The sequence below is a fragment of the Phyllostomus discolor genome, chromosome X (genome assembly GCF_004126475.2).
Source record: "Phyllostomus discolor isolate MPI-MPIP mPhyDis1 chromosome X, mPhyDis1.pri.v3, whole genome shotgun sequence".
Classification (NCBI taxonomy): domain Eukaryota; kingdom Metazoa; phylum Chordata; class Mammalia; order Chiroptera; family Phyllostomidae; genus Phyllostomus; species Phyllostomus discolor.
This window is the reverse complement of record NC_050198.1, coordinates 25,542,365-25,568,959: the sequence shown is the minus strand read 5'-3', so window position 1 is coordinate 25,568,959 and position 26,595 is coordinate 25,542,365. Positions and strand designations below refer to the sequence as shown.

The 26,595-nt window shown below is 37.2% G+C and overlaps 2 protein-coding genes across 3 annotated transcripts in view; one reads left to right on the top strand and one right to left on the bottom strand.

Annotated features, from left to right (window-relative positions):
* The window catches only part of CASK (calcium/calmodulin dependent serine protein kinase), a 441,363-nt gene that overhangs the window by 207,419 nt on the left and 207,349 nt on the right, over window positions 1-26,595 (top strand). Inside the window, 2 exon segments of the mRNA XM_028522590.2 lie at window positions 565-642; window positions 7,958-8,030. Of these exon segments, the coding sequence (XP_028378391.1) occupies window positions 565-642; window positions 7,958-8,030 (151 nt within the window).
* GPR82 (G protein-coupled receptor 82) lies at window positions 17,601-26,217 on the bottom strand. Of its 2 annotated transcripts, XM_028522593.2 has the most exons (3): window positions 24,366-26,217; window positions 22,146-22,213; window positions 17,601-20,733 (listed from the first exon to the last, which is right to left on the bottom strand). In XM_028522593.2, the coding sequence occupies exon 3, from the start codon at window positions 20,718-20,720 to the stop codon at window positions 19,689-19,691; it is 1,032 nt and encodes a 343-aa protein (XP_028378394.1). In that variant the 5' UTR covers window positions 20,721-20,733; window positions 22,146-22,213; window positions 24,366-26,217; the 3' UTR covers window positions 17,601-19,688. The 2 variants fall into 2 exon arrangements, with proteins under 2 accessions (XP_028378394.1, XP_035872697.1); XM_036016804.1 differs by lacking the exon at window positions 22,146-22,213.

The window sequence follows — 26,595 nt, the reverse complement described above, 5'->3', positions numbered from 1 at the left end:
ATCAACACATCACTGTTAGAATATGTTTGTAGCAATTAACTTTGGTAATAGAAGTACAAACAAAAATAAATTGTAGATTAGCTAACTATTTTTTTCTTCCACAGTATGTAGCTGGAATTCCCATTTAGTGGTGATAAAACTATAGCTAAATGTTTTAGAATTCTTGTTGTATTCTTAGAATATTAAATTACTTGATTAGATCATGATAACTTCAGAATTTGATTCAAAGTTGTGCCCATAATCCCAGCATTGCCCTTTTCTGAGACTTCTTGCTATGATAACCTAAAGAAAATTTATAGTCAATTTTCCATACTTTAAGTTATTTGATGATACCATGTACTTGTTCTTCCTGTTTTTTTCCCTGTAGATTCTTAGTGTTAAAGTGGTTATAATGTCCTTTATAATTTCTGTCTAATTTTCATTGAAAGGGAAAAAAAGGTTTAACTAATTATTAAAATCATTAGTTGTAAATCGATTAATAACTTAGTTACAATGTATTCACTTTCAATGTTTTCGTCCTGAAATTTCCTCTTTTCTTATATTCTTTTTCATATTTCTCTGCAGTATGGATGGAGCAGATCTATGTTTTGAAATCGTAAAAAGAGCTGACGCTGGTTTTGTATACAGTGAAGCTGTAGCCAGGTATGTAATTTGTATTTACCCCCCAGAGGTCAAGGTGAATGTAAAAGAAAGAAATGAGAAAACAAAACAAAAACCCCGCATTCTTTAAACTGATGATAAGCGTGCTGCCACTCTTTTCTACAAGGAGCATATCTGTTTTCATGTGCATTAGTGGAACCAAATAGTAAATGCACATGCAAAATACTGAACAATGAATTTATCTGTTAATATGAGTTTACAGTTTTGCATCAATACTGCTATTTCTCCCATTCCTGATGACTTTTTTCCTTCAATTTTATTTTGTATTGGTTTCGTGTATACAGTTTAGTGGTTAGACAATCATATACTTTACATAGTATTTCCCTCAATATTTCCAGTACCCCAACTGGAACCATACATAGTTATTACAGTATTAGTGACTATATTTCCTGTGCTTTACTTACTTCCCCATGACTATTTTGTGACTTCCAATTTGTGCTTCTTAGTCTCTTCACCTTTTTCACCCAGTTTCCCACCCCCCCCCACCTCATGACTTTTATACAAAGGGGGGATTTGATAGCTTAGGAACCATGCAGAATTGAACTTGGACTTTTTGTGTGTTTGATTTTTGTCTTTTGGCAGATATTGCCTCATTAGTTCTTTGGTTCACCTTTTAGTGATAGCAACTTGCTATGTGACCAGTTAATCTGAGGAAAAGTACAGAACAATAGAAGGAACAGAAATAAAAGCACAATTTTTCTGCTGAATATATTTGCCTCAGGCCAGTGTGTGATCTCCTAGTCAAATGGTGACTACTGTCTTAAGTGGAGGAGTTGTTGTATAGAACTATAGCTCAAAATAAGGAGTAAATATGAAAAATTGAGGAGCCATGTACTGGGCTACTTGCTTATAGATTTAGAGTAATAATCTTCATGCTTTGGTGACAACCATATCATAAATACCGACTTCAGTGGGTTGCCTTCTTAATTCATGGAGTACATAAATTACTAGGATACAACATATCTCCTCATTCACCAACCATAATATGTTTAAGGGTTCAAACCCATTAGGATTTATGAAAATTTTCTATTTAAGAAACAGCTACCATTAAATGATTTTAACTTCCTCCCTCCTATCATTCTTTTTGTAAGTATGGCATCATGGACAGATATACCTGGAAACAACTTAGAAGACTACCTAATGCAGCTTTGAGCTCAGAGTGGCTTGACTTTATTCAAATTCATTACCCTGCCTCCTCCTAACCTGAGAAGGAAGGGCCCCAGACCCCAGTCCCAGAAGATGGAGAAGACATAGCTATAGCACAAGATAAAGAATATACTCAATTGGAGGTAGTTGCTATTTTGTACTACTGGAGCTAGAGAAAAAAAGCAAGTGAAAGTTTACATAAACTACAATTTCTTCTATAAACTCCTGATGTATTCATGGTAGACCTGAAGCTAAATATCCTCTTTTCTTTTGTGGCATGCTCATTCAAGCACATTCTATGGGTTTTTTAATCCCATCTTTCTATTATTTGCAGTTCTTATCATAATTTTAAATTATGTAAATTATTTAAATTTGTATTCTTTATTATGCTTCAGAATTAAAAGGCATTTTTATTTTTTAAATATATTTTATTGATTATGCTATTACAGTTGTCCCATTTTCACCCCTTCACTCCCCTCCACCCTGTACACCCTCTCCTTAAACACATTCTCCCCCTTTAGTTCATGTCCATGGCTCATACCTATAAGTCCCTTGGCTCCTACTTTTCCTATACTATTCTTACCCTCCCCCTTACTATTTTCTACCTACCATCTATGCTCCTTAGTCTCTGTACCTTTCCCTTTCTCTCCCACTCCCACCCCCCTGTTGATAACCCTTCATGTGATCTCCATTTCTGTTTCTGTTCCTGTTCTAGTTGTTTGCTTAGTTTGCTTTTGTTTTTGTTTTAGGTGTGGTTATTAATGATTGTGAGTTTGCTATCATTTTACTGTTCATATTTTTTATCTTCTTTTTCTTAGATAAATCCCTTTAACATTTCATATAATAAGGGCTTGGTGATGATGAACTCCTTTAACTTGACCTTGTCTGAGAAGCACTTTATCTGCCCTTCCATTCTAAATGAAAGCTTTGCTGGATAGAGCAATCCGGGATGTAGGTCCTTGCCTTTCATGACTTGGAATACTTTCCAGCCCCTTCTTGCCTATAAGGTCTCTTTTGAGAAATTAGCTAACAGTCTGATGGGCACTCCTTTGTAGGTAACTGTCTCCTTTTCTCTTGCTGCTTCTAGGATTCTCTCCTTAATTTTAGTCTTGGGTATTGTAATTATGATGTGCATTGGTGTGTTCCTCCTTGGGTCAAACTTGTTTGGGACTCTCTGAGCTTCCTGGACTTCCTAGAAGTCTATTTCCTTTGCCAGATTGGGGAAGTTCTCCTTTATTATTTGTTCAAATAACTTTTACACTTGTTACTCTTCCTCTTCTCCTTCTGGTACCCCTATAATTCACATGTTGGAATGTTTAAAGATGTCCTGGAGGTTCCTAAGCCTCTCCTCAATTTTTTTTAATTCTTGTTTCTTCATTCTTTTCTAGTTGGATATTTCTTTCTTCCTTCTGGTCCACACTGTTGTTTTGAGTCCCAGTTTCCTTCCCATCACTGTTGGTTCCCTGTATATTTTTGTTTATTTCACTTTTCATAGCCTTCATTTTTTCATCTAATTTGCGACCAAATTCAACCAATTCTGTGAGCATCCTGATTACCAGTGTTTTGAACTGTGCATCTGATAGGTTGGCTATCTCTTCATTGCCTAGTTGTATTTTTTCTGGAGTTTTGATCTGTTCTTTTGTTTGGCCTTTTTTTTTTTTGTCTTGATGTGCTTGTTACTTAGTGAGGGGCAGAGCCTTGGGTGTTCACCAGGGCAGGGCAACCCACATTGCTGTGTTGTGACCCTGCATGTGGGGAGGGGTCCAAGAGGGAACAGTGGCACTTGCTCCATTCTCTGCCAGGTTTCAGTCACTTCCTTGCTTCTCACAAGCAAATTGGGCCCTTCTGGTGCTGATTCCCACGTGGGTGGGTTTGTATACATTCTAGGACCCTGTGGGTCTCTCCAACGAATTCTCCTGTGAGGCTGGAAGTTTCTCCTGCTGCCTCAACCCCTACAGGTGTTTTCAGTCAGTGGTTTGAGGCTTTATTTCCCCATGCTGGAACCCTGGGTTGCGCAGTCCTTCCCGCTCCCCAGTTGTTTCTCCTGCTGTATCTGCAAGCAAGTGTGGGACCACCCAGTCCACAATCCACTGCCTTGCTGAGTCCACCTGCTGCAGCCTTGCCCGCCCCACCCCACAGTCCACCACCTTGCTGGGTCCTCCAGCCACCACCTTACCAAGAGTCCTCTCTGCCCAGTTGTGCATCTCCACCCCTCCTACCAGTCTGGATGAGTGTGTCTTCTTTAACTCCTTGGTTGTTGGACTTCCATACAGTTCATTTTTGTCAGTTCTGGTTGTTTTTTGTTTTTAAATTGTTGTTCTTTTGGTTGTGCGAGGAGGCACAGTGTGTCTACTTATGCCTCCATCTTGGCCGGAAGTCCTTAAAAAGCATTTTTAATACCAAAAATAGTCAATGGCATCTTAATTTTTCTTATGGCAATAGTGGTAACCACTTTATCCAACTACATGAAACTCTCAGACTTTTGCATATCATCGTTTATATTTATTTCTTCAAGAAGTTGAAGTAACTTGCCTTTTGTACTTTCAACAGCAGCATCAAATAGGAAAAACTAAAAATTATGAATGTTGATTTTATAAAATAGTGAAGCTTGGTGGAAGAAGATCACCTTTTCCTTTTTGAAGCACAATAACACTGGGGTCCCTGGCATATATGCTGGCAGGTTTGATGTTAAACCAGCCCCACTTTTACTCTGTTCCTGCTCACTTGTATTGCTTTTCCTTAAGTTCAAGTTTGTCACTGTTACTGGGCTGGGTGTCAGGATGGTGAGAATAGTTGCATGTAGAGATGATGTTATATGTGAAATGACTTGAGGTGTCTCCCAATCTCAAGATTTATAGAAAAAGTAGGTGTTTATATACATCTGATGAAAGCCTGTTGGTTTTAAAATCTACCTATATTTGCTGTTGAAGTGATGATTTTGTGGAAGGAATTTCCCAGAACGGACCAGAAAAGAGTAACATTGGGACCAGCATGTGACAATGCAAAAAGAGAGGCTTGAGATAATTTATTAAAAACCCTTCCTAAAAGTGATGGAAGAGATGGGGCAACCTCAGAAAGTGCTTATGTATGTTCCCTATTGCAGAGAATCAAAGACCATGTAACAAGGGCACATAAATCCTTCCTTTTGGTTAGAGTGTTAAACTAGATGACTTCTAACCTCCCTTCCTCTCTGATTCTGTGATTCATTGTTGGGGAATTCAGCTTACATCAGTATTCTAGTGAGACCAACTGCAGGAAGACTCTGAGACACCAAGTAATCAAATTGATAATGTTGTTTTTCTCCAACTGGCTGAGCTTCAAGAGGAGCAGCAGAGCATGGATAAAATAAAACTCTGTTCAGTCCTTACCACCCAATTAGTGATTACCTCTGTTCTTTCAGGGTTGATGAGTTGTAGAGTAAGCTAACATACAGGATCAAATTATGAAATCATAGTCTCACAAATCAGAGATCTTCTTACTCAGTACCAAGCTTTACAAATAACTACAAGATACAAACAATCAAAAGGTTCAATTGAAGCAGAAAAAGGTCTGAGCCTTCAAGGGCAGCTTCCTGCATCATTCCTTCCCGCATCTTTCCCTCCTGCATCAGAAATTCACGTCTGGCCCAGAATAGATGAAGCCTCTGCATGAGGTTTGTGGGATTCCACATACAGAGGGGAACATTTCAATATAAAATCTCTCCACTGTATACCCAGAGAGCTGTATAGTTTATATGACATCTTGAAAGCAATCCATGCCTCAAAGAGCCTAGGTTCTCTACTACAGATAATCTTTAAGGGCATTTCAGAGATAACTTCTCTTCTGCCTAGTAAAGAACGTTAATCTTTCTACCCGCAGTTCACAAGGAAAGTAGACTCGGTCACCTCCCGTCTTTTCTTTCACCACCCCACCACCCCCCAAAATGCCTCCTTCCAATGGAAGTGAACAGATTGCTAGCCAGCTCTTTCCTTCTCCAGAGTTCTCATCATTCCTCATCCTTAAGGAAGATGAAAAAAAAAAAACATAAATTGCTGATTTTCTCTGAAAGTATAGGCCACCATGACGCTTCATGATTTGGAGCTCTTTGATTCAAGTTTAGTCAGGAACTCTCTGGAACATGTGGGTGGATTTCAATTCTCTATTTTGCCTGCTGTACACTGTTCACATGCAGAGCCTCCTCGGGGTCATGACTGGGAGTGTGTAGAAAGCTCAGTTTAAATCTGTAATATCTAGGAAGAAAACAGTTCTATCCCCCACATACACACCCCAGAGATTCTGATATATATGATATTTGGGTCAAATGATTGAATATGCTGATATTCACATTTAAAAATGCTCATTTAGTGAGTTTTTTCAAATAAGGCTTTGAGAGAGGAATTTTCTTTAAGCTAAAGATATAAATGGCTATCTTAGTACCATCTATCCAAAGTAGTCTATAGTGTAGTATAATCTGTGTCTTCCATGTTACCTAATTTAAACTTACTACTCCATTGTTCACATCTAGGTATACAAATGGGCTATTCCTAAATCCTTGACTAAATTTAACAATAATGATGATATTGTAATAATAATGACTTATACCTGTGTAGCATGGTTTAGAGTTTACAGAGCACTTTCGCATTTGTGACTTCTGCCATTTCTGGGGGGTGGGTGGGGTCGCAATTCCTCCAAAGCCTGATTTGAACCAGAAAAGGGCCACACCACCAAGTTAAGAACTCTTAACTCAAATAGAAACTTAATTACAGGCTTCACTGGCCCAGGCAGAGTATGTGACCACAACCCCTTATCTGTGTATTTGCAAAGCAAGAAAAATGGAACATCTAAGGACTAACTTCATGTTCCTAGCTCTCTGCTGAAAGCCCAATTGTGAAAAGACGATAAGTATAGAAACAGTTTGGATTTGTTTGTTTTCCTTTCTTTGTAAAAATGGAGCCTCTGGTCAACTGTAATACATGAAATAATGCATGTGGTAATTAAAGGGACATTCATCTGAGTTTGGTTAAATTGTAACAACCAAAGAGGGGACTTGATGGAAAAGTCTTTTAATTTTAAAGCAGGAGTGAGGAAATTTTTTGTGTTGAGTCACAAACACACATACAAAGTCATTTTTTGAGTTCTGTTGAATTCTTTTTTATTTTAAAATGTGGAAAATATAAGACCTGGAAAGATAAAACAAAATTTAGTAAATATTATGCAATAAATAATGTTGAGTATATTGCACTTCTATGTCATGTCCAGTTGAGGAAGGAAAAGGGGAAACTAAGAAAGAAAGAGGTATAATAGGAAAAATGAGAAAGATATGAAAGAAATAAAATACAGAGGAAGAGAAGATGAAAAAGACAAAGAATAGCAAGAATTCAGAAGAACTTTAGAATGGAGGGAAGTCAAAGTAAGTTCTAAAGGAATACTGAATAAAGTATTCTTTTCACACCCTATTGCTAGTAGACCCTGTTACCACTTTTTAAGGGCTGTTCTTCAAAATGCTAACTCCTCCTGCACCTGATGGGGAGCCTTAGCTGACCCCAGTTGGCTATGTGAGGAATCCGACTTCCTAGGACTTGGGCCCAATACAAACTCTGCTTTGTTCACAGATGCCCCAATTAAAACTTGATTATGTTGCAAAAAGAAATTGTGGCCATAAGGGTTTTCTCCCCTCCTGTTAAATTTGTCCTTATAGTTAAGTTGAAATAAGGCAAGAAAGCCAGCATCTGCTGGCAGGTAAAAGACTCCCAACACTTTAGTCAGGATCTTCAATGTACCTCTAAGCACTGTTCACTTAATAGCAATCCATTGTAACTAAGTAGTATTCACTGAGTGTCAGAGAATAGTTGGTGTTTGGTTTTTTTTGTTTGTTTTAAACTTGAATTTTTAGTTTGCAAGCTATTTTACTTATGAACCATGTGAAATTCTTTTGACTTAGAGATCTTAGAAAACATAGAACACATAATTTCTTCATAAACCTCATAAACTTATGAGAGTCTGCCAAGTTTTCATTATTAAGTCTCACATTCCATAAGTCTTATCTACTTAAATGGAAAGTGTCCGTGGGCAGCAAATAGGAAGAGGGGAGTTACAAACTAGGGGCAACTGTATAGTAAGTTTGAAAAATAAAAGGGTTTTTTACAGTTTTATATTTCTTTTTTTTCTACAGTCATTATATGAGACAGATACTGGAAGCTCTACGCTATTGTCATGATAACAACATAATTCACAGGGATGTAAAGGTAAGTCACTTTATCACTAACTTTAATATTTGTGAAGGGTAACTGACTTATAATGATAATAATCAGCTTTTTCTTTAACATTCTTATTTAACTGCTTTATGTTTGCAGAGTCACTGTACTAATTCTTAAAACAGTACTTTTTATAATTTGTTTCCTTATTTTTGTTAAAATGTACATGCATTCTAAAATTCTGTTATTCCTCTTTCACATATGTGTGAGAGAAGAATAAAAAATCCAACATACAGACAAGAAGCAAACAATATCCTATGCTAAGTTAATTGGGGGAGGGGAATAAGAATTGGTTTATATAGTAAAAACCTGTCATACACCTGTAATTTTGTAGTATTGCAGTATAGAATAGTCAGTATTTTATTTTCTTTGCACATTTTTTAAAAATAGTCTGAAATCATTATCAATGTAATATGGTGTGTACCCTTAGAAATATGAGTATTACCATTATTCAGTCTTTCTGCCTATTTGATGCCAGTAACAAGTTCATGAGAACTGTCAGTCCCTGGCTCTAACAGTGTTAAGCAAAACACAGAGACATGAAAGGAAGGAGATCTTCCTCTTGATTTCCAACCCCTTCTAAGGCCTTGAATCACTAAGAGCCTCTGAGGTCTCTTTGGCTCTGTTTTCCACTTTCAGCGCTCTGATATTTTGTCTCTAGCCCCTCTCTCTCTAATGCACACCATCCACAGACACAATGCTCTCCTTCCCTCAAGACATATTATCAAAGGCTTGGCTTCTTCAATGTATTTTAAGAAAATCAAGTAGAGCCCTGACTGGCATGGCTCATTTGGTTGGGTGTCATCCCACAGAGTGAAAGGTCACCAGTTCAATTTCCGCTCAGGTCACATGCCTGGGTTGCAGGTTTGGTCCCCAGTATGGGGCACAAGTGAGTGGTAGCTGATTGATGTTTCTCACATTGATGTTTCTCTCCCTCTCTTTATCCCTCCCTTCCCCTCTCTCTAAAAATAAATAAATAAAATCTGTTCTTAAAAAAAGAAAAGAAAAGAAAAGAAAGTAGAGTTAAATTTACTATGTTTGGGAAATTTTAACTGAAACTCTTGTGGTTAAAAGCTGAGGAAAAGCATAAGCAATTCCAAAACAATCCAGTGGCATGTTATAATAGCAAATGAAAAATCCTTGGAGAAATTTGCAAAATACACATTACTGTAAAATTAGTTACGAAATATCTTATTCATGCTTTTCAAATGTGGTGCTAGGAAATGATACTGTTATTATCCACAGTCAATACTAAGAAACCCACTGGATATGTGGTACTTTTATTTAAACAGTATTCTTCAGTTACATAAACAAAGAGAATAAAAAGCATGGGAAAATAAAGGAGTCAAACTTGTAAATGGTTGTAGCATACTCTGTTATTCTTTTGCATTTAATTAACACAAGAAAGTAGATATATACAAACTAAAATATATCTCCTTGGATATATATAAAATATATACAAGACAGAAATAACCATTTGAAAACTTAAGTGGGCAAAACAGATTCTTAGGTTATGTAATAGCATTGTGTTTAAAAAAAAATGCCTTTGCTTAAGAGGCGATTTTATTTTGAATTCTCTTCTTCAAAGCTAATTATATCAACATCATATAATAAATAATGATTGACAACATACTTTATTGTAATACCTTCAGCAATATAGTCAGCTTTTGATTAACCATGGTATTAAATCCAAAACCAAATAAAATCCCAAAGTAGTTAATATTTGATTTCACCTTCTCATTTACCTTCTGATCGATTCATTCCAATGTTTGGGTGCCTACTTCATGCAGAATATACTGTGCTTAGAGCCCTGAAGCTATTATGGTCTCAGTAGAGAGATATGAGGCAGTATTTTATTGCTGCAGATCAACACAAAGCTAAACTTAGTGACTTCAAACAGCAACTATCACTTATTTGCTCACAATTACACAGTTTGGACAGAGCTTGATGCAGCCTCTTCAGTTCTGTTTCTCAGGCTGTTGGCTGAGGTGACATGGCTAGTATCCATTAGGGCTTCTCTCACTTTTCTGGCATCTCAATTGAAGTGACTAGAACAGCTGGGAGCTAGCTAGGCCTGCTTCATAGTCTCTCATTCATGGCATCTATCTCTCTCCATCTCTCTCCCCCCCACACACTTCCTCCCTCCCTCTACAAGAGAGCAAAAATAGAAGTTGTCAGGCCTCTTGAAGCCTCAGCACAAAATTGACACTGTGCCATGTCCTCTGCATTCTGTTAGTCAAAGGTCACAAGGGTAGATTCGAGAGGAGGAAAGATAGACTGCACCTTTTGGTGGCTGGAGCCGCATGTATACACAAAGATAGGAAAATTTGTTTGTGGCCATCTTCACAAACAGGCAAAACAAATAATTACTTTCCAAGGTAGAAGGTAGGAAATATCATTAAAAGACAAAGTCAGAGAAATATCATGGAGGAGGTCACTTTTGAGCCTGGTCTTGAGTCATGGGGTAGTTACATGGAGACAGAAGGACATTTCCAACAAAAGAAACAGTCTGTGCAAAGGCTCAAGATTAACAGTGAATTTTATTAAATTAGTTTATCTCTAAGGCATATGCCAAATAATTTTGAGGAAGCACCCAGAAACATACTCGGGAAGGGAAGAGTGAAGTAATTCTCAAACTACAAACGAGTAAGAGGAAACCACCAGGAAAGGCACTATTATTCAGTTGGCAAGCAGACTCAACATAGAGCACATATATTAATGGCATTCTTTATATTTTAGTTCCCAAAATTTATACATTTTGCATGGGTAAATGGAATATTCACATTATGCTACTTGGTAATTTTCAGTTTGGGTATGTTTTTCTTTTTTTTTAATGAAGTTTTTTTTTTGTGCAAGTCACTTGACTAATACAATTTTTTTAAAGATTTTATTTATTTCTTTTTAGAGAGGGAAGGGAGGGGGAGAGAGAGAGAGAGAAACATCAATGTGCAGTTGCTGGGGGTCATGGCCTGCAACCTAGGCTTGTGCCCTGACTGGGAATCAAACCTGCAATGCCTGGTTCGCAGCCCACGCTCAATCAACTGAGCTATGCCAGCCAGGGCTGGTATATTTTTCTTAAGACATTCATCCAGAAAATATGTATTGAGTGCCTACTGTGTGTCAGATACTATTCTAGAAACCAGAACTACAGAGTGAACAAAACAGACAAAAATCATTGCCCACATGAGCTGACTTTCTAGTTCAGGGAGACAGACACTAATCAATGAGCGTAAATAAGTCTACTGTATGGTAACTTAGAAGGTTAAAGGGACTACAGAAAAAAATAAAGTAGCAGCAGTTAAAAGAATAGGGACTGCAAGAAAAGGACTTGCAATTTTAAATACGGTGATAAAAGCAGGCCGCATTGAGATGACATCTGAGTAAGGACTTGAAGGAGCAGAGAAAGTGGGCTAACTGATAGGGAAGGAAGGGTGTTTTGGCTAAAAGGGAAACCCAGTGCAAAGGCACTAAAGCAGGAACATAACTGACCCTACCCACTCCCCAGCACAGTAAAAAATCCAAGTGTAACTTGACTCCAGAGTCAGTCCATTGCATCCACGGATTCAACCAAACATGGACTGAGAAGAGATTTTTCAATACACAGTTGGAAAACTCCAGTTGGGAATACCAAAATACTCTTTTTTTTAAATATATTTTATTGATTATGCTATTACAGTTGTCCCATTTCCCCCCTTCTCTCCCCTTCACCCTCTACCCCCTCTCCCACCCACGTTCCCCCCCTTTAGTTCATGTCCATGTATCATACTTATGAGTTCTTTAGCTTCTACATTTCCCATACTATTCTTGCCCTCCTCCTATCTATTTTCAACCTACATTCTATGCTACTTATTCTCTATACCTTTTCCCCCTCTCTCCTCCTCCCACCCCCCTGCTGCTAGCCCTCCATGTGCCCTCCATTTCTGTGGTTCTGTTCCTGTTCTAGTTGTTTACTTAGTTTCTTTCGGTTTTGCTTTAGGTGTGGTTGTTAATAATTGTGAGTTTGCTGACCTTTTACTATACATGTCTTTTCTTTATCTTCTTTTCTTAGGTAAGTCCCTTTAGCATTTCATAAAATAAGGGCTTGGTGGTGATGAACTCCTTTAACTTGACCTTATCTGAGAAGCACTTTATCTGCCCTTCCATTCTAAATGAAAGCTTTGCTGGATAGAGCAATCCGGGATGTAGGTCCTTGTCTTTCATGACTTGGAATACTTCTTTCCAGCCCCTTCTTGCCTGTAAGGTCTCTTTGGAGAAATCAGCTGACAGTCTGATGGGAACTCCTTTGTAGGTGACTGTCCCCTTATCTCTTGCTGCTTCTAGGATTCTCTCCTTCATTTTTACCTTGGCTAATGTAATTATGATGTGCCTTGGTGTGTTTCTTCTTGGGTCCAACTTCTTTGGGGCTCTCTGAGCTTCTTGGATTTCTTGGAAGACTGTTCCCTTTGCCAGATTGGGGAAGTTCTCCTTTATTATTTGTTCAAATACGTGCTCAATTTGCTGCTTTTCCCCTTCCCATTCTGGTACCCCTATAATTCGGATGTTGGAACATTTAAAGGTGTCCTGGATGCTCTTAAGCTTTTCCTTGTTTTTTTTGAATTCTTATTTCATCATGCTTTTCTACTTGGTTGATTCTATCTTCCTTCTGGTCCACTGTATTGTTTTGAGACTCAGATTCCTTCCTTTCACTATTGGCTCTCCTCCGTATATCTTTCTGCATCTCTTTTATGGTAACCTGCATCCTTTCATATAAATTGTGCCTAAAATCAACCAATTCCGTGAGCTTTCTGATCACCAGTGTTTTGAACTGTACATCTGATAGATTGGCTATTTCTTGGTCGTTCAAAAGGATGAGTCCTGGGGGACTGATCTGTTCTGTTGGAAACATGTCTTATGTCTCTCCTTTTTTTTTTTTTTTCCAGTCTGGTCGCTCTTGTTACGGTGGGGGGCGGAGCCTTAGGTGTTCACCGGGGCTGGGCACCCCAGTCGCTAGATTGTGATGTTATATGTGGGGGCGGGGGGCGGGAGCGGGGATGGAGCGGGGACAGGAGGGAACAATGGCGGTAGTTCCGTTCTCCTGGGCTCAGACCCTTCTCTGGGATCCTGGGCTGCGAGCTCTGCCCTGGTCCACAATCGCTGCCTCACTGGGTCCGCCAGCCGCAGCTTGCGTACTCAGGGATCACCGCTGTGTTCTTGCGTCCCGGATGGCTGTCACGCCAATTTCGCGCCAGATTTTCCCCAACCTCCGCGTGCCGCCAACCCGCGCCAGCCCCACGCCGCCCGGCTCATCGCCCCCTACCAGTCTGGATGTACGGGTCTACTTCAACTTCTTGGCTGTCCGACTTCCATTCAGATAAATCATCTGTCAGTTCTGAGTGTTATTCTGTCTGTAAATTATTGTTGTTCTATTCTTGGTTGTGCGAGGAGGTACGGTGCGTCCACCTATTCCTCCATCTTGCCAGAAGTCCAAAATACTCTTTTTGATCCACAGTTGGTTGGATCACCAGATGCAAAACCTGTAGATACAGAAGGGCTGACTGTATTTATTGAAAAAAAATCCACATGTAAATGGACCTACACAGTTCAAAACTATGTTGTTCAAGGGTCAAGTATACATTGCTTTGCTGATAATACATTGAATAGGGACTCAAGGGTGAAAGCAAGGAAACAGGAGTTGAACCAGAGTGGAAGCAATGGAGGCAGCAAAAACACTAGATTCCAGATATATTTTGACAGTTGTGTCAACAGGAACCCAAAGTAGTTTTATTCAGGAAATTTTAATAGAGGTTTTTCAATGTACTGGTTATTATATTTTTATATTTATTGATTTTAGAGAGAGGGAAGGAGAAGAGAGAGAAAGAAAGAAAGAGAAACATCAATTTGTTGTTCCACTTATTTATGCATTCATTGTTTGATTTTTGTATGTGCCCTGACCTGGGATCAAACCCCCAACCTTGGTATATTGGGACAACACTCTAACCATCTGAGCTACCAGACCAGGTCCCATAGTGGTCATTATAAAACTTTACTAACAGTGTATTTCATGTGGCTAATAATTTAAAACTTCACTTGATGTGTTGTTAATATTTTTACTAATAAAGCAGTCTTTTAGCTTTTCTTCACATTCAGATATATAATCAATGACTTGAATGTATGTAGATTTCATTAGATTTTGAGTTTTGTATCAGTAGTTAAAGTTTTTATGAAATTTTTCTTTATACTTAGTAAAGAAAATACAAGAGCAATGTTTCATTCCTTTTAGAAATTTTCAGATTATTTAATCACCTGTTGCATCTAGCCAAGAATATTCTCAGTCTCTTCCTCTTTTCTTCTCCCTCTCTCTATTTTCCCCTCATCCCCTTTCCTCCCCTCTCCATTTCCCTGTATACGTCTCTATTTCCCCTTTCCCCCTTTCTCATAATTCTTGGCATTGATCCAAAAGCATTAGGTTTTCCAAAGTCCCCAGCATTATATTAATTAATAATGCTTTTTATCTTGCCCTGGCTGGTGTGGCTCAGTGGATTGAGTGGCAGCCAGCAAAGCAAAGAACTGATGGTTCACTTCCCGGCCAGAGCTCATGCCTGGGTTGTGGGCCAGGTCCCTAGTTGGGGGTGAGCAAGAGGAAACCACTCATTGATGTTTCTCTCCCTCTCTTTCTCCCTCCCTTCCCCTCTCAATAAATAAATAAATAAATAAAATCTTTTTTTAAAAATAATGCTTTTTGTCTTTACATGGTAGGCATTTCTTTTAGAAATCATCATAATTGAGTAAAAAATTTTGTTGTATCAGGTTAGAACTGAGTTTATGATGCCACATGACTTGTAGTGGAAATGGATTCATTTGGAGAAGCAATTCCCAATGAAAATTGGGGGAAATAAATTGTATAAGCCTTTGAAATTTAGGGAAGCATGTTATCATAGTACAGAGTCTCCCAGAAGCCACCCTAGTAACACTTGGACTTGGGTACTTTACTGTAGGAGTGAATCTGTCCTATGTATTTTTGCCTCTACCTAGCCTCTACCCACCAGATGCCAATAGCGTTTCCCCCAGTTATGACAGCATGGATGGAACTAGAGAGCATTATGCTAAGTGAAATAAGCTAAGTGGTAAAAGACAAATATCTTATGATCTCACATATAAGTGGAACCTCACCTATAAGTCAAATCTCCTTAATCAACAAAACAAGCAAGCAAGCAAAATATAACCAGAGACATTGAAATAAAGAACAAACCGACAGTAACCAGAAGGGAAGTGGGAGAGGGATAACAGGGGAAAAGGGGGAAAGGTCATCAAGGAACATGTATAAAGGACCCATGGACAAGGACAACAGGGAGCTAGGATCAAGGGTGGGAGGTGGGGATGGCTATGGTGGGTGGGAGTGGGGGGGAGAAATAGAGACAGCTGTACTTGAACAAAAATAAAAAAGAAAGAAAACAAATAAATAATTTCATATGTGGAAAAATGATTATGTATCCATTGAAACTAATGAGGTAGATGTGAAAAAAAGTCTCCAGACATTGTCAAATGTCCCCTGGGACACAAAAATCACCCCTGGTTAAGGCCCAGTCATAATGTAATGTTATTTTTCTCATGCTTTGCCTCCCTACAGGCATATATTAACAGACACATGAAAATTCCTTTTTCTTCTGTCACCTTCTTCCTTTTATTCCTCTTTTTCTTATAAAGGATGTGAAAACTTTTATTGTGTTTCAGTTTTTCTCTTTGCTTCCTCTCACCCCTAAATTAAAAGTACTTTAAAAAGAAATGGCACAGCTGTCAAGGTAAATGCAACTCCTGGCTCTTTGCCTGCTTGCATTGGCTCTGTTAAGCACTGAGTGTTGGTGGAGTTCTCTTGTCTCTCCTAACTCCTGGAAACATCCTCACAGTGCATCACCTGGGTGTGGGGAGACAAGCAATCTAGACACCTTTCTGTGGCTCTCTGACCTACTGACACACAATTTTAATAACTGAAGTTGAAGTTCAGCAGCTTCTCTGAATGCAGTCTGCTATCACTATCACTTTCTTTTCCGAGTGGGGCTTGTGTGCAGGAGGTTTGAGATGTTAGTTTTTAGTTCTCAGAACTGGGCAAAAAACCCAGTTACACAGATGCAGACAGAAGCCTCCGCCCAGCATTTCTGTGTGTGCTTCCCTTAAATGGTTTTCCTTGCTAACCCATGAACACGTCTGGCTGCCTTTTGGTCCCCTTCTGGTTTCAGTTCTCTTTTCACCTGCTTTGGGCCAGACTTTTATTATAAATGGGTGTTCATTGTCTACTGGTTGCCGTAGCATTGTGGATTTCTTACAGTATTTCTTCCTCTATTGCTCTTAGTTGCTGACATTTCTTTTCCATCCGTTACCACAGCTCCCAAAAATGCCTCATGTTCTATAAGGAAATTGAAATTTTCATTAAAATGAAAACTGACTTATTTTGTTCTTTATTATAGGAAGCATACTGGTTAAGCTTCTGCATTACTTTTGGAATGTTGTTGAGCATAATCTGCATTTCATTCAGCTCTCGTGGGTTTTTAATAATTGTCTTCTGAAAAACCTCATGAATTATAAGATCATCTTAAAATTACCTTGTATTTCTAACTGCTGTGCTTCTCCTCTCCCACTCCATCTTTCAAAAAAATCAACTCCTTGATTTCAAAAGAAAAGAATAACTGTTTCTTTTGCTAATGAGATGTGAATCCTTTCACTGCTCTGCGTCTTCTGAGCCAGGGGCAGCAAGCATGTATGATGTAGCCAAAACCTATTTTTCTGTCAGATGTATAACCTTTCTAGCTGTAGTAACTCTTCCCTCTGATATCAATTCAGTTTGAATTTGTTAGTAGTCTGAGGAAGGTCTATGGCATTAGGCTGCATAATTGAAATGCTTGGTGTATGACCAGTGTCCCTCTGTGCCCCCTTTGTGGTTTGCCAAGCAAGATTTCCCTTCAGCTTATTTTCCCACATTTGTCCATACAATAACATCTCCACCCTGCACATGGTAGGGCCAGGAATAGGCTGTGGGAGCCCTCACCAAATCAGAGCAGGGTGGACATCCTCCTCTTCTACCCAGGGAGTAAAAACTCGCTTCCAGGTTGAGTAGTCTATTCTTAATTTTGCTTGTCTAGTCTTAATGGTTTGTGCTCCTGACTGATAGTTTGAAAGCTTGCCTTGATGAGAGGTGTGTCTATGAATAGGATAATAGGGGAATGAACATTTCTCATGGCCTGTTTTAAGATATACTCTTGTTGCCCTGAATCAAAATTCAGTGTTTTTTAAAGTGTTTGGCTATAACTCATAGGCACATTAAAACTACTGTTTTCCTGAAATCCACACTTTAAATTTAGGGAAAATTTAGAAAGTGATATTCTATATAAAATATTTGCCATGACATTAAAAATAGTCAGTTCTTCAGTCACACATAAAATTCAACATGATTTTCAATCACCTGTTCAAGAAAGCTTGCGTGGTGTAATAATAAACATGATGAGTTTAATAAGCTCAGTGCAGAGAATTAAATGGGAGTTTTCTGTCAGAATGAGCAACTCACAGAGAAATTGTGTGACTCCATTTCTGCCTTTTTTAAATGCAGGAAACTCTATTTTGGCAATATCTTTTACATTTTATTTAAAGTAGTAGCAATGTAAAGAGTGACTTTTTAAAATAATGATTTTTATTTTATAACTTATATAAGAATAAAACTACTGGTACACCTGTGGAAAAGCTACATGTTTTAGGGAACTCCCCTGGTCAACTTTGAGCTGTTCTGTGATTTTCCTGTCTATGAGGTTACTAGCTTAGACACCTCTGTTTATAGCCAGCACGCAGGAAGTCACCTGGAGTTCCCAGGTTTGCCTTTGTCTGTGCAAGTCAATGAGCCAGATATCAGATTGTTACTATAAAAGAATAAATGTACACAATAAATATTTGAAGCTAGCATGTGTTTTTTCAGACTTTTCTCTGAACATTTTCTTCTCTCAATTGAACATTGAAATCAAAAGGGGAAAAAGGCACTTACTGTTTGTTTTCTATTCTTTTTAAATTAAAGTTGTGCAGACATGTTGGGAAAACCTCTAGTGATATTGATCATGTGGTCCTTGGGGAATCTGTACAGTGAATTGTTTCTGAATTAAAAATTCAGAAACATGCTATGAGTTCAGAAAATATGCTATGAGTTTAAAGGCTTGGAAGTGCTATGTGAACTTACTTGAAACTTCTTTTGAGCACTGAAGAAATGACCATATAGAGGATAAATGAGTCTTTAAGCAATCTCTAAGTAACAAGTTATAATTAACATTTATTCAGCTTTCTTTTGTGTGGTTCTTATCTGAACAGAGAATACAAGTACCATGGGAGTAGAAATAGAAAACAGACTATAGCTCTAAAGGTACTTATGATCTCTTCAGGAAGCTAAAAAACATAATTTTAAAAAATAATAATTATAATGCATATGACACAGAATATGGTCACCATCATTTGCCTGACAAGATTACACGGAAGGAAGAAATAACCATTAAAAAATGCTTACTCTTTAAATATTTACTTAGATATTGGAGAAATTTTGGGCTTCAGTTTTTCGTCATTAAACTGACATACTTTAAGGTTGTGATGATTTAAATAATACATGTAAAGCACAGAAAAAGAATGCCTGACACATAGCAAGTGCTTAGTAAATGGTAGCTACTCATAACAATAACATCATCTGATTTAATAATAGTACCTATGAATTATGTAGTGTTTTTCCATTCCACAAATGAAGAAATTAACATTTAAAGAGGGTAAGTTGCCTGTAATTGTCCAGCTAAATAAGAGGTCAAGCTAGGATTGAACCCAGGGATTCCAGCTCCAGAGACCAGTCTCTCAACAGTGATGCCATCACACTGTTTTATCATTCATTCATTTATTTATTTCACAAAAATAAATCAAGGTTATCTACATGCCAAGGACTATTTGTCATTAATAACATCATATTAAATGCATAGGAAAATATACTAAATGTGATGGAGATTGGCATATAATGACATTGTATTAAATTTTTATTTTGACAAAGCTTAATCCAAATATTTAAGCGTATTTATAAATAACATCTGCTTAATAAATACCAGAATTAATGACTATTTCTTCTCCTAGTAACATGAGCTAGATTATACCAAATAAATGTGTTTATAAAACCTTGGATTCTTACTCTGTATCATTCATACATTTAGATGGGACTTTATTGATGAAATTTCATATTCACTTTTTTCTTTTATTCACTCTTAAAGTTACCAACAAAACACTATCCATAGATTGACCCTTGTAGTCTAACTACTAGAAAGCAGAAAAGTCATATATCATTTGCTTCTTTATCCTACAGTCACAAAATACTGTGTTCTGAATAGGAGCATCTATGGTTGAGTTTAAATAGAATATTGTCTCTTAGCTTCATGTATAGTGGGATTCTTTCAGTATGCTTGACTTTTGCCTCCATTTGATCTCTTCCATCTCAACCTTCATTATAAGTGGAACTGTAAAGTGAGTTTTGTGATTATTTATTTTTTAAACCAAAGAGGTTTTCTTGGTTCCTGCTATCAGCCGAGCTCTGACCTGTTGATCATGTACTTTAGTGTCCCCAGTAGAATCATATGGACACTTTTATATTTGGTGGTGTTTTCCATTCAGAGGTCAACCACAGGATTGTATACGTGTTGAATCAGATTTTTTAAAGAGATTATATATTGTCTTCTTGAATGTCTTATCTAGAAAAAGAAATATAATGGGGTCTGTGCTACTTCTAGCTGATGCAAGACAGGTGAGGATGTTTTTTATCTCAATTAAATAATTCAGTTGCTTGCAGTTATCTCTTTGGTGTACAACATAAAAAATGGGTTTAAAAATGCTAAATGGGAGGAAACAAACTATTAGTAGAATCTGAATGACCAAAAGATGCTTCCTCACAGAACTGTAAGTCAAATCTTTCTCCGTAATGGATGTACAGGTCCTTATTTTTCTCAGATGACTGACAAAAGAGTAGTATGATGTCAGTACAACTAAAAATGAAAATCCAGTAAATGTGGTTCCAATGAGGCCTGCAATCTGAGAGATCATGGCTCCTAATTCCACATTCCGGTTATAGCACCTGGTCTCTTCTCCTTCTGTAGCCTCCACAGCTGAGTAGTATATGATAACAGGAACAATTAAGCCTAGTACAACTCCCCATATGTAAACACATAGTTTTTTTGCAAAGTTGGGCTGGCGGAATTTTTTCAGTAACTGACCATAAAATACTTTCTCATAGCACGATGTGGTCTCTTGTATGGAATCCTTTTTCATTAAGGTGGCATAGCGGCTTATCGCAATCCAACTTAAAATTAAGAGGCTGACAAACATACATACATGCATGGATAGAGTCCCCAAAAAATTGACCACCCTGCATTGTGTTGATTGATATTCCCATTGAAAGCCTTTGAGGAAATAGATACCCATGAAAGGCATAGCACTGCACACAAGTAAGTTTGCAGTCACAAGATGTGTTAGGTAGATGTGAGTTGATGTTTTCTTTCCTATTTTTGCTAAAAATACCCATTGAGCAAGAGAATTTCCAAAGAGACCAATGACACAAAGGAAGATATAAAGGACTGGTAAACCCACGGAAGAGATCATGGATGGTTGAATACATGTTGAGTTGTTACTCATTGATATCAGATTTTCTTGCATTATGTCACAGGAGCTAGAACAGAATTGCAGATATTTAATATTAAAGTTATAGATGGTATTTAAGCTGAGTATTTTTAAAGCATTGTATAAAATAGTAACATAAATGTAAAAAAAAAAAATGAAACTCGAGTACCAACTTGCACCATACACAAAAATAAATTCAAGGTGGATAAAAGACTTAAATATAAGCCATGTCACCATTAAAGTCCTAGAGGAGAACATAGGCAGGAAAATCTCAGATATTTCACGCAGAAACATTTTTACTGATATGTCCCCCAGAGCAAGGAACATAAAGGAAAGAATAAACAAATGGGACCTCATCAAAATAAAAAGCTTCTGCACAGCTAAAGAAAACAGTATTAAAATAAAAAGAGAACCAACTGTGTGGGAAAACATATTTGCCAATGATACCTCAGACAAGGGTTTAATCTCCAAAACATATAAAGAACTTACATGACTCCACTCTAAGAAGACAAGCAACCCAATTAAAAATGGGTAAAGGACTTGAACAGACACTTCTCCAAGGAGGACATACAGAGGATCCAGAGACACATGAAAAGATGCTCAATATCGCTAGCTATCAGAGAGATGCAAATTAAAACCACAATGGGATACCACTTTATACCAGTCAGAATGGCCATCGTAAACAAAGCAACAAACAACAAGTGTTGGAGAGGTTATGGAGAAAAGGGGACCCTAGTGCACTGTTGGTGGGATTGCAGACTGGTACAACCACTATGGAAAACAATATGGAATTTTCTCAGAAAACTGAAAATGGATCTGCCTTTTGACCCAGCAATTCCACTGCTAGGATTATATCCTAAGAACCCTGAAACACCAATCCAAAAGAACCTATGCACCCCAATGTTCATAGCAGCACAATTTACAATAGCCAAGTGTTGGAAGCAACCTAGATGCACATCAGTAAATGAATGGATCAAAAAACTATGGTACATTTACACAATGGAATTCTATGCAGCAGAAAGAAAGAAAGAGCTCCTACCCTTTGCAACAGCATGGATGCAACTGGAAAGCATTATGCTAAGTGAAATAAACCAGGCAGTAAAAGACAAATACCATATGATCTCACCTTTAACAGGAACCTAAACAACAAAACAAAGAAACAAGTAAAATATAACCAAAGACACTAAAATAGAGAACAGACTGACAGTGTTCAGAGGGGGTGGGAGAAGAGAGAGAATTTCAGGGGAAAAGGGGAGGGCTTACAGGAACAAGTATAAAGGACACATGGATAAAAACTAGGGGTGGGTGGAAATGGGAGAGAGGAGGGGAGGGCTGGGTGGGTGGGTTGGGATGGAAGTAAAAGACAGAAAATTGTACTGCAACAACAATTAAAATAAAAACAGCTTGATTAAAAAAAAATAATGTATTAAATGGAAAAGAAAAGTACAGTTGCCATCTCACCTTTTATGATCAAAATTGTCCAGTTGAAATAAAAACAAAAAGTTGATTGTTGTTTAAAGTACCTTTATCTAAAAAATAAAATTTGATACAAATAGTTAAATGCCTGAGTTTTATCATTTTATACTAGAGGAATTTATAATTCTTATATTAGATTATAAAGCAGTTTGTACATAACAGTTGATTTTTTGCCTAGAAAGGTAATTTTAAAAAATTTAACACAATGCAAGCAATACATACTGGCCAAAGGATAGTGGTACAAAAGCATTTTGTGACCACATTAATAGAGAGAAGACTGATTTTTAACTATCACCTTAATTGTACATAAATATTGTTCAAAATGGTTTCTTTTCATGGCTAGATCAAAGCACTTCTCCATAATCTAACACAATTAGAGGAGTCTCTTTTTGTATTTCAGAAGTAAACTTAATTCTACATAAATAAATACTCAGGCAGGATCCTGAATTAAACAGAAGGAAAGTGTAATAACCAAGGATAAACACCAAAATCCAAGGGTCTTCACCAACAGTCATCAGTAGTTTCTTATTTCAAAAATTTAATGCTAAACTATCATGCTTGAATAAAAAGTTTATAATTCTATGTCAAAACTATAGTTGCTGTGCATGTTGGTTAGAGTGCCCTCATGTGTCTTTGTGTGTAATTGACTATCTTGGTTTTTTGGAGTGTATGTTTTTTAGAAGCTATTTTAATCACAGCATAAATGCAGGTATGCTTTTTGCTCTTTTATGTCATATTTTTTAAATATTTCTCTAAAGGATATCTATAAAGTGTTGAAGAGTCATATACAAACTGCTTTTCATTCTTATTTTTCTCATATCCTCATTTCTTTCGAGTGGGAATAATAAAAGTTACTGGATTCTGGTCAAATAAGAATCATGAGCTCTATTCAGAATGTGCCATACTATGTTTTTCACCATAACTTTCTAGGTTCAACATTCTTTACTCTTTTATAATCTGTAGTGTGGATTCTCAATCTTATTTTTATTATCATATTTTCTCTTTTGATAAACACAAAATTTTTACCATATACTGCCCTCTGAGATTCTTATATGCCCCCAGCCCCTCAGGGCTTTTTACTCTCTATCCCTCTCAGAATCATGGCTGTCTTTTTACCTCTTGGATTACAGAAAAAAGTATATTTGAAAAAAATCCCCATTATAATTTTGCAATATTTTTAAAACCAAATAATACACACCTAAAGACTTAAAAGCTTGAGGGCTTTGCAGTGTCTATACGTTCAAATACTGCAACCTTTAAGTAATGTCTACTGATATCTTTGTCATTTTCTTTGCAATTTTTATTTAGAAAATAGCTGATGTGCTTCAAAGTTAGTGTATATCTAGTTGTAAATATACAATATAACCTAAACTGTAACAAATCAGTCAACTAGAAAGTAAAATAAGCCAGTTTATTTCTTAAGAAAAAATTATCTGATAAAAGTAGTTTTTACTTTCCATAGGGAATAGAGCTTCCCTTTATGATATTATTAAAGAAAAACACTAACCCCCCAGCCTTGAATAGATAATACATTATATACTAAAATCTGTAAAAGCAATAGTGTTTCTGTATTAATAGATAGTACTCCTTTTTTTAAGTAGACCAACTCATACAGCATCTGATATCTCATATTACTCATTACCATTGCCTTGCTTTTCTATTTTACACTAGCAAATGTTTCAAAAGAGAAGGGAGGTTAAAAAAAAAAAAAAAGACCTTCACAGAGTCTAGCATTATCAGACAGATGAAAATGAGACTCTGTAGAACTTCAACATAACAAATGACAACTAGTTCACATCTTTAGCTTCCCAAATATCAAACTTGTATTTACTATGTACCTCTCCTTTAAAAATAAACTTGGGTTATAAAACTGTTGGATAATTATTTTCTAAAATTTGGAAAATACTGTAAAGCTTAAGAAATCAAATAAAAATCACCTATTATATATACAGAATTGCTGTCCAGAAAATGTCTACAAGTCTGCATTTGCCTTAGTAGAGTGTCTGTCATGGGTCATGCACACATTGTGTCTCTGCTAATTTGACAAATTAAAAAAGCTCTACAACTCTGACTTCAGTTACTAATGATTATCTATGTAATATGCTGACTACCTTTCCTGATTTGTTTTCAACAATTAAACAATTTAGTTCTGTTAGAATTTTTACACAGTTATCTTTTAAGGTAAAAGTAAGTGATCAGTCTTACCTGTACAAGTGGTTTATGCCAGTCAAGGCTCTGTTTTTCAGGACAGTGATGTGATGCTAAAACACTTCACACTTAAAATTCTCTGATCATCACTCTTTTGGTATCCTTCAGTTTTTATCAGTGTGAACAGGTTTGTGCATGACACCAACGACAGAGGTGAAAAGAAAAAAGGAAATTAAACAGTATTGTAGAAATTCAATATCTGTAGTAAATGTAGCAACTATCTCCACCCACAAAAAAAAAACTTATTTCTCTATTTCTGCAGTGGGAGGAAGTTGGTGGACCATATATATACTGGACTTCCATGTGATTATTTTATGACCTTTATGACCCAGTTACACTTCAGTTAGCTTTATTAGCATGTTTGATTGAAGTTCATAGGTTTAATTCCCATGGCTAGTTAGTTTTATACAACACAGTGGTAGAAGGAACCACTCCATACTGACCCAATAAAATATTATTATAAATTCATCTGTAAAATCATCTGTGGGTGACTTATTTATAATTCATCTTTGTCAAGAATGAAAAGAAGCAGAACTCAAAGTTTTCTTACCTACAGAAGCTTACTAGATTCAAATATCATAGAACTAGAATAGAACCTTGTGATCACCTATGAGTGTAAACCGTTTATTTTAAGGAAAGAGAAACAAGACCCAGTGCAGCACACTTTAAGCACAGAGTGCACCCCAGGAGTTTTGGTCCCAACTTGATTACTAAGATCTAGCCTGTTCTAGTTTGAATTGCCATGTGCTGCCTCCATTCAGAATTAAAGTTGGTTTGAAGCATTTCATAATGGATTTGGGAAATTCTGGAAAGTGCTAGATATGAAGACCAAATGTGCCTCAGATGAAATAAATAGTTACATTATGATATAAAGAATTTTGAAACCAATTTTATGTATAAAATTGTTTAACCGGTAACTAAATGAAAGCTAAGTGTGTACAGCTGGGGAGCCAGACCTGAGTCACACGTACCCCTTTCTTGGAAAGTTAAACCACCGGGAGTCTGGGAATGGGAACAGAAATCTAATATCATCAAGTCTGAGTACTTTATCAGTAAGTCTCCATTTAAAATTGATAGTACTTTGCCATTTCTCAACCCCCAATGCTTACCCTATTTCATGTTAATTGCATATATCTTCCCTAATGTTTGCTAATATTTCTCTCTAAACCAAGTGAGAACCACCTTGGTGGTTCTTGGTGTCTAGACTTTGTTTGCTGCTGTTCATCTCTGCAATGCTTACCTTGATTTAATTAAAAACAGTGACTCATCCAGGGCTACATGGCCATCGATGGCAGAGTAATTTGACCTCTGGGATTCATGTCATTATTACTTCAACAATTTTTCATGTTCCCTGAAGAAATTACTTAGAACAAAAAACAGTTTGAAGTAATTTAGAGAAGAAAGAATGGAAAGCTGTTCATAAGTGATTGAAAGACAGTTTTAATATCATCTGTTTGAGGCTTAAGTCCCTTTGGTCCAGAAAAGAATGTTGTTGTTCTCCACAACTTTTCTTCCATTGTCCCCAAACTCAGTAAAAAATACCACTACTTCTTTAGTTATTCAAACTAAAAACCTAGGAAATAGCTTTGATTCTATTCTTTCCTTCACATTTCACATCCAGTTCCTGCTACTGCAGCTTTGATCACCACCACCACCACTACTAATTAGCAGAAAATTGGTCCTGTCCAAAACATCCAGAGACATTTGCCCATGCCAAAAGGTCCTTGAAATTTGGTCCTGTCACAATCATCTACACTTAAGAAGTGTCCCTGGGTTCAAACAACCCATAATGTTTATTTATACTTTTGATTTATAGGATTAACACATTAAAAATACCATCAGGAGGTTTTGGCCAAGATGGAGGCATAGGTGGACACCCTTCACCTCCTTACACAACCATAAGAAGAATAACAACCAATCTAAAAACAAAAAAACAATCATAACTGCCAGAAAATCGAACTGTATGGAAGTCCAACAAACAAGGATTTAAAGAAGAAACAGTCATACAGATGGGAAGGAGGAGTAGAGTCACGCAGCCAGAGTGGAGAGGACATGGTGTGGTACAGCAAGGTGGTGGCAGCTAGGAAGCAGCAGTGGCAGCTAGTGGAATGGGCAGTCCCTCATTCACATGTAGCAGATAAAAACCAGGAGGGACAACTGGGGAGTGAGTGATCCAAGCCCCAGAGCAGACTGTGCAGTCCAGGGTTCTTGTGCTGGGAAAATGAAG

What these genes read in the sequence shown, in the direction of transcription:
- GPR82 (XM_028522593.2), bottom strand. Translation starts at nt 20,720, where the DNA reads ATGCAAGAAAATCTGATATCAATGAGTAACAACTCAACATGTATTCAA.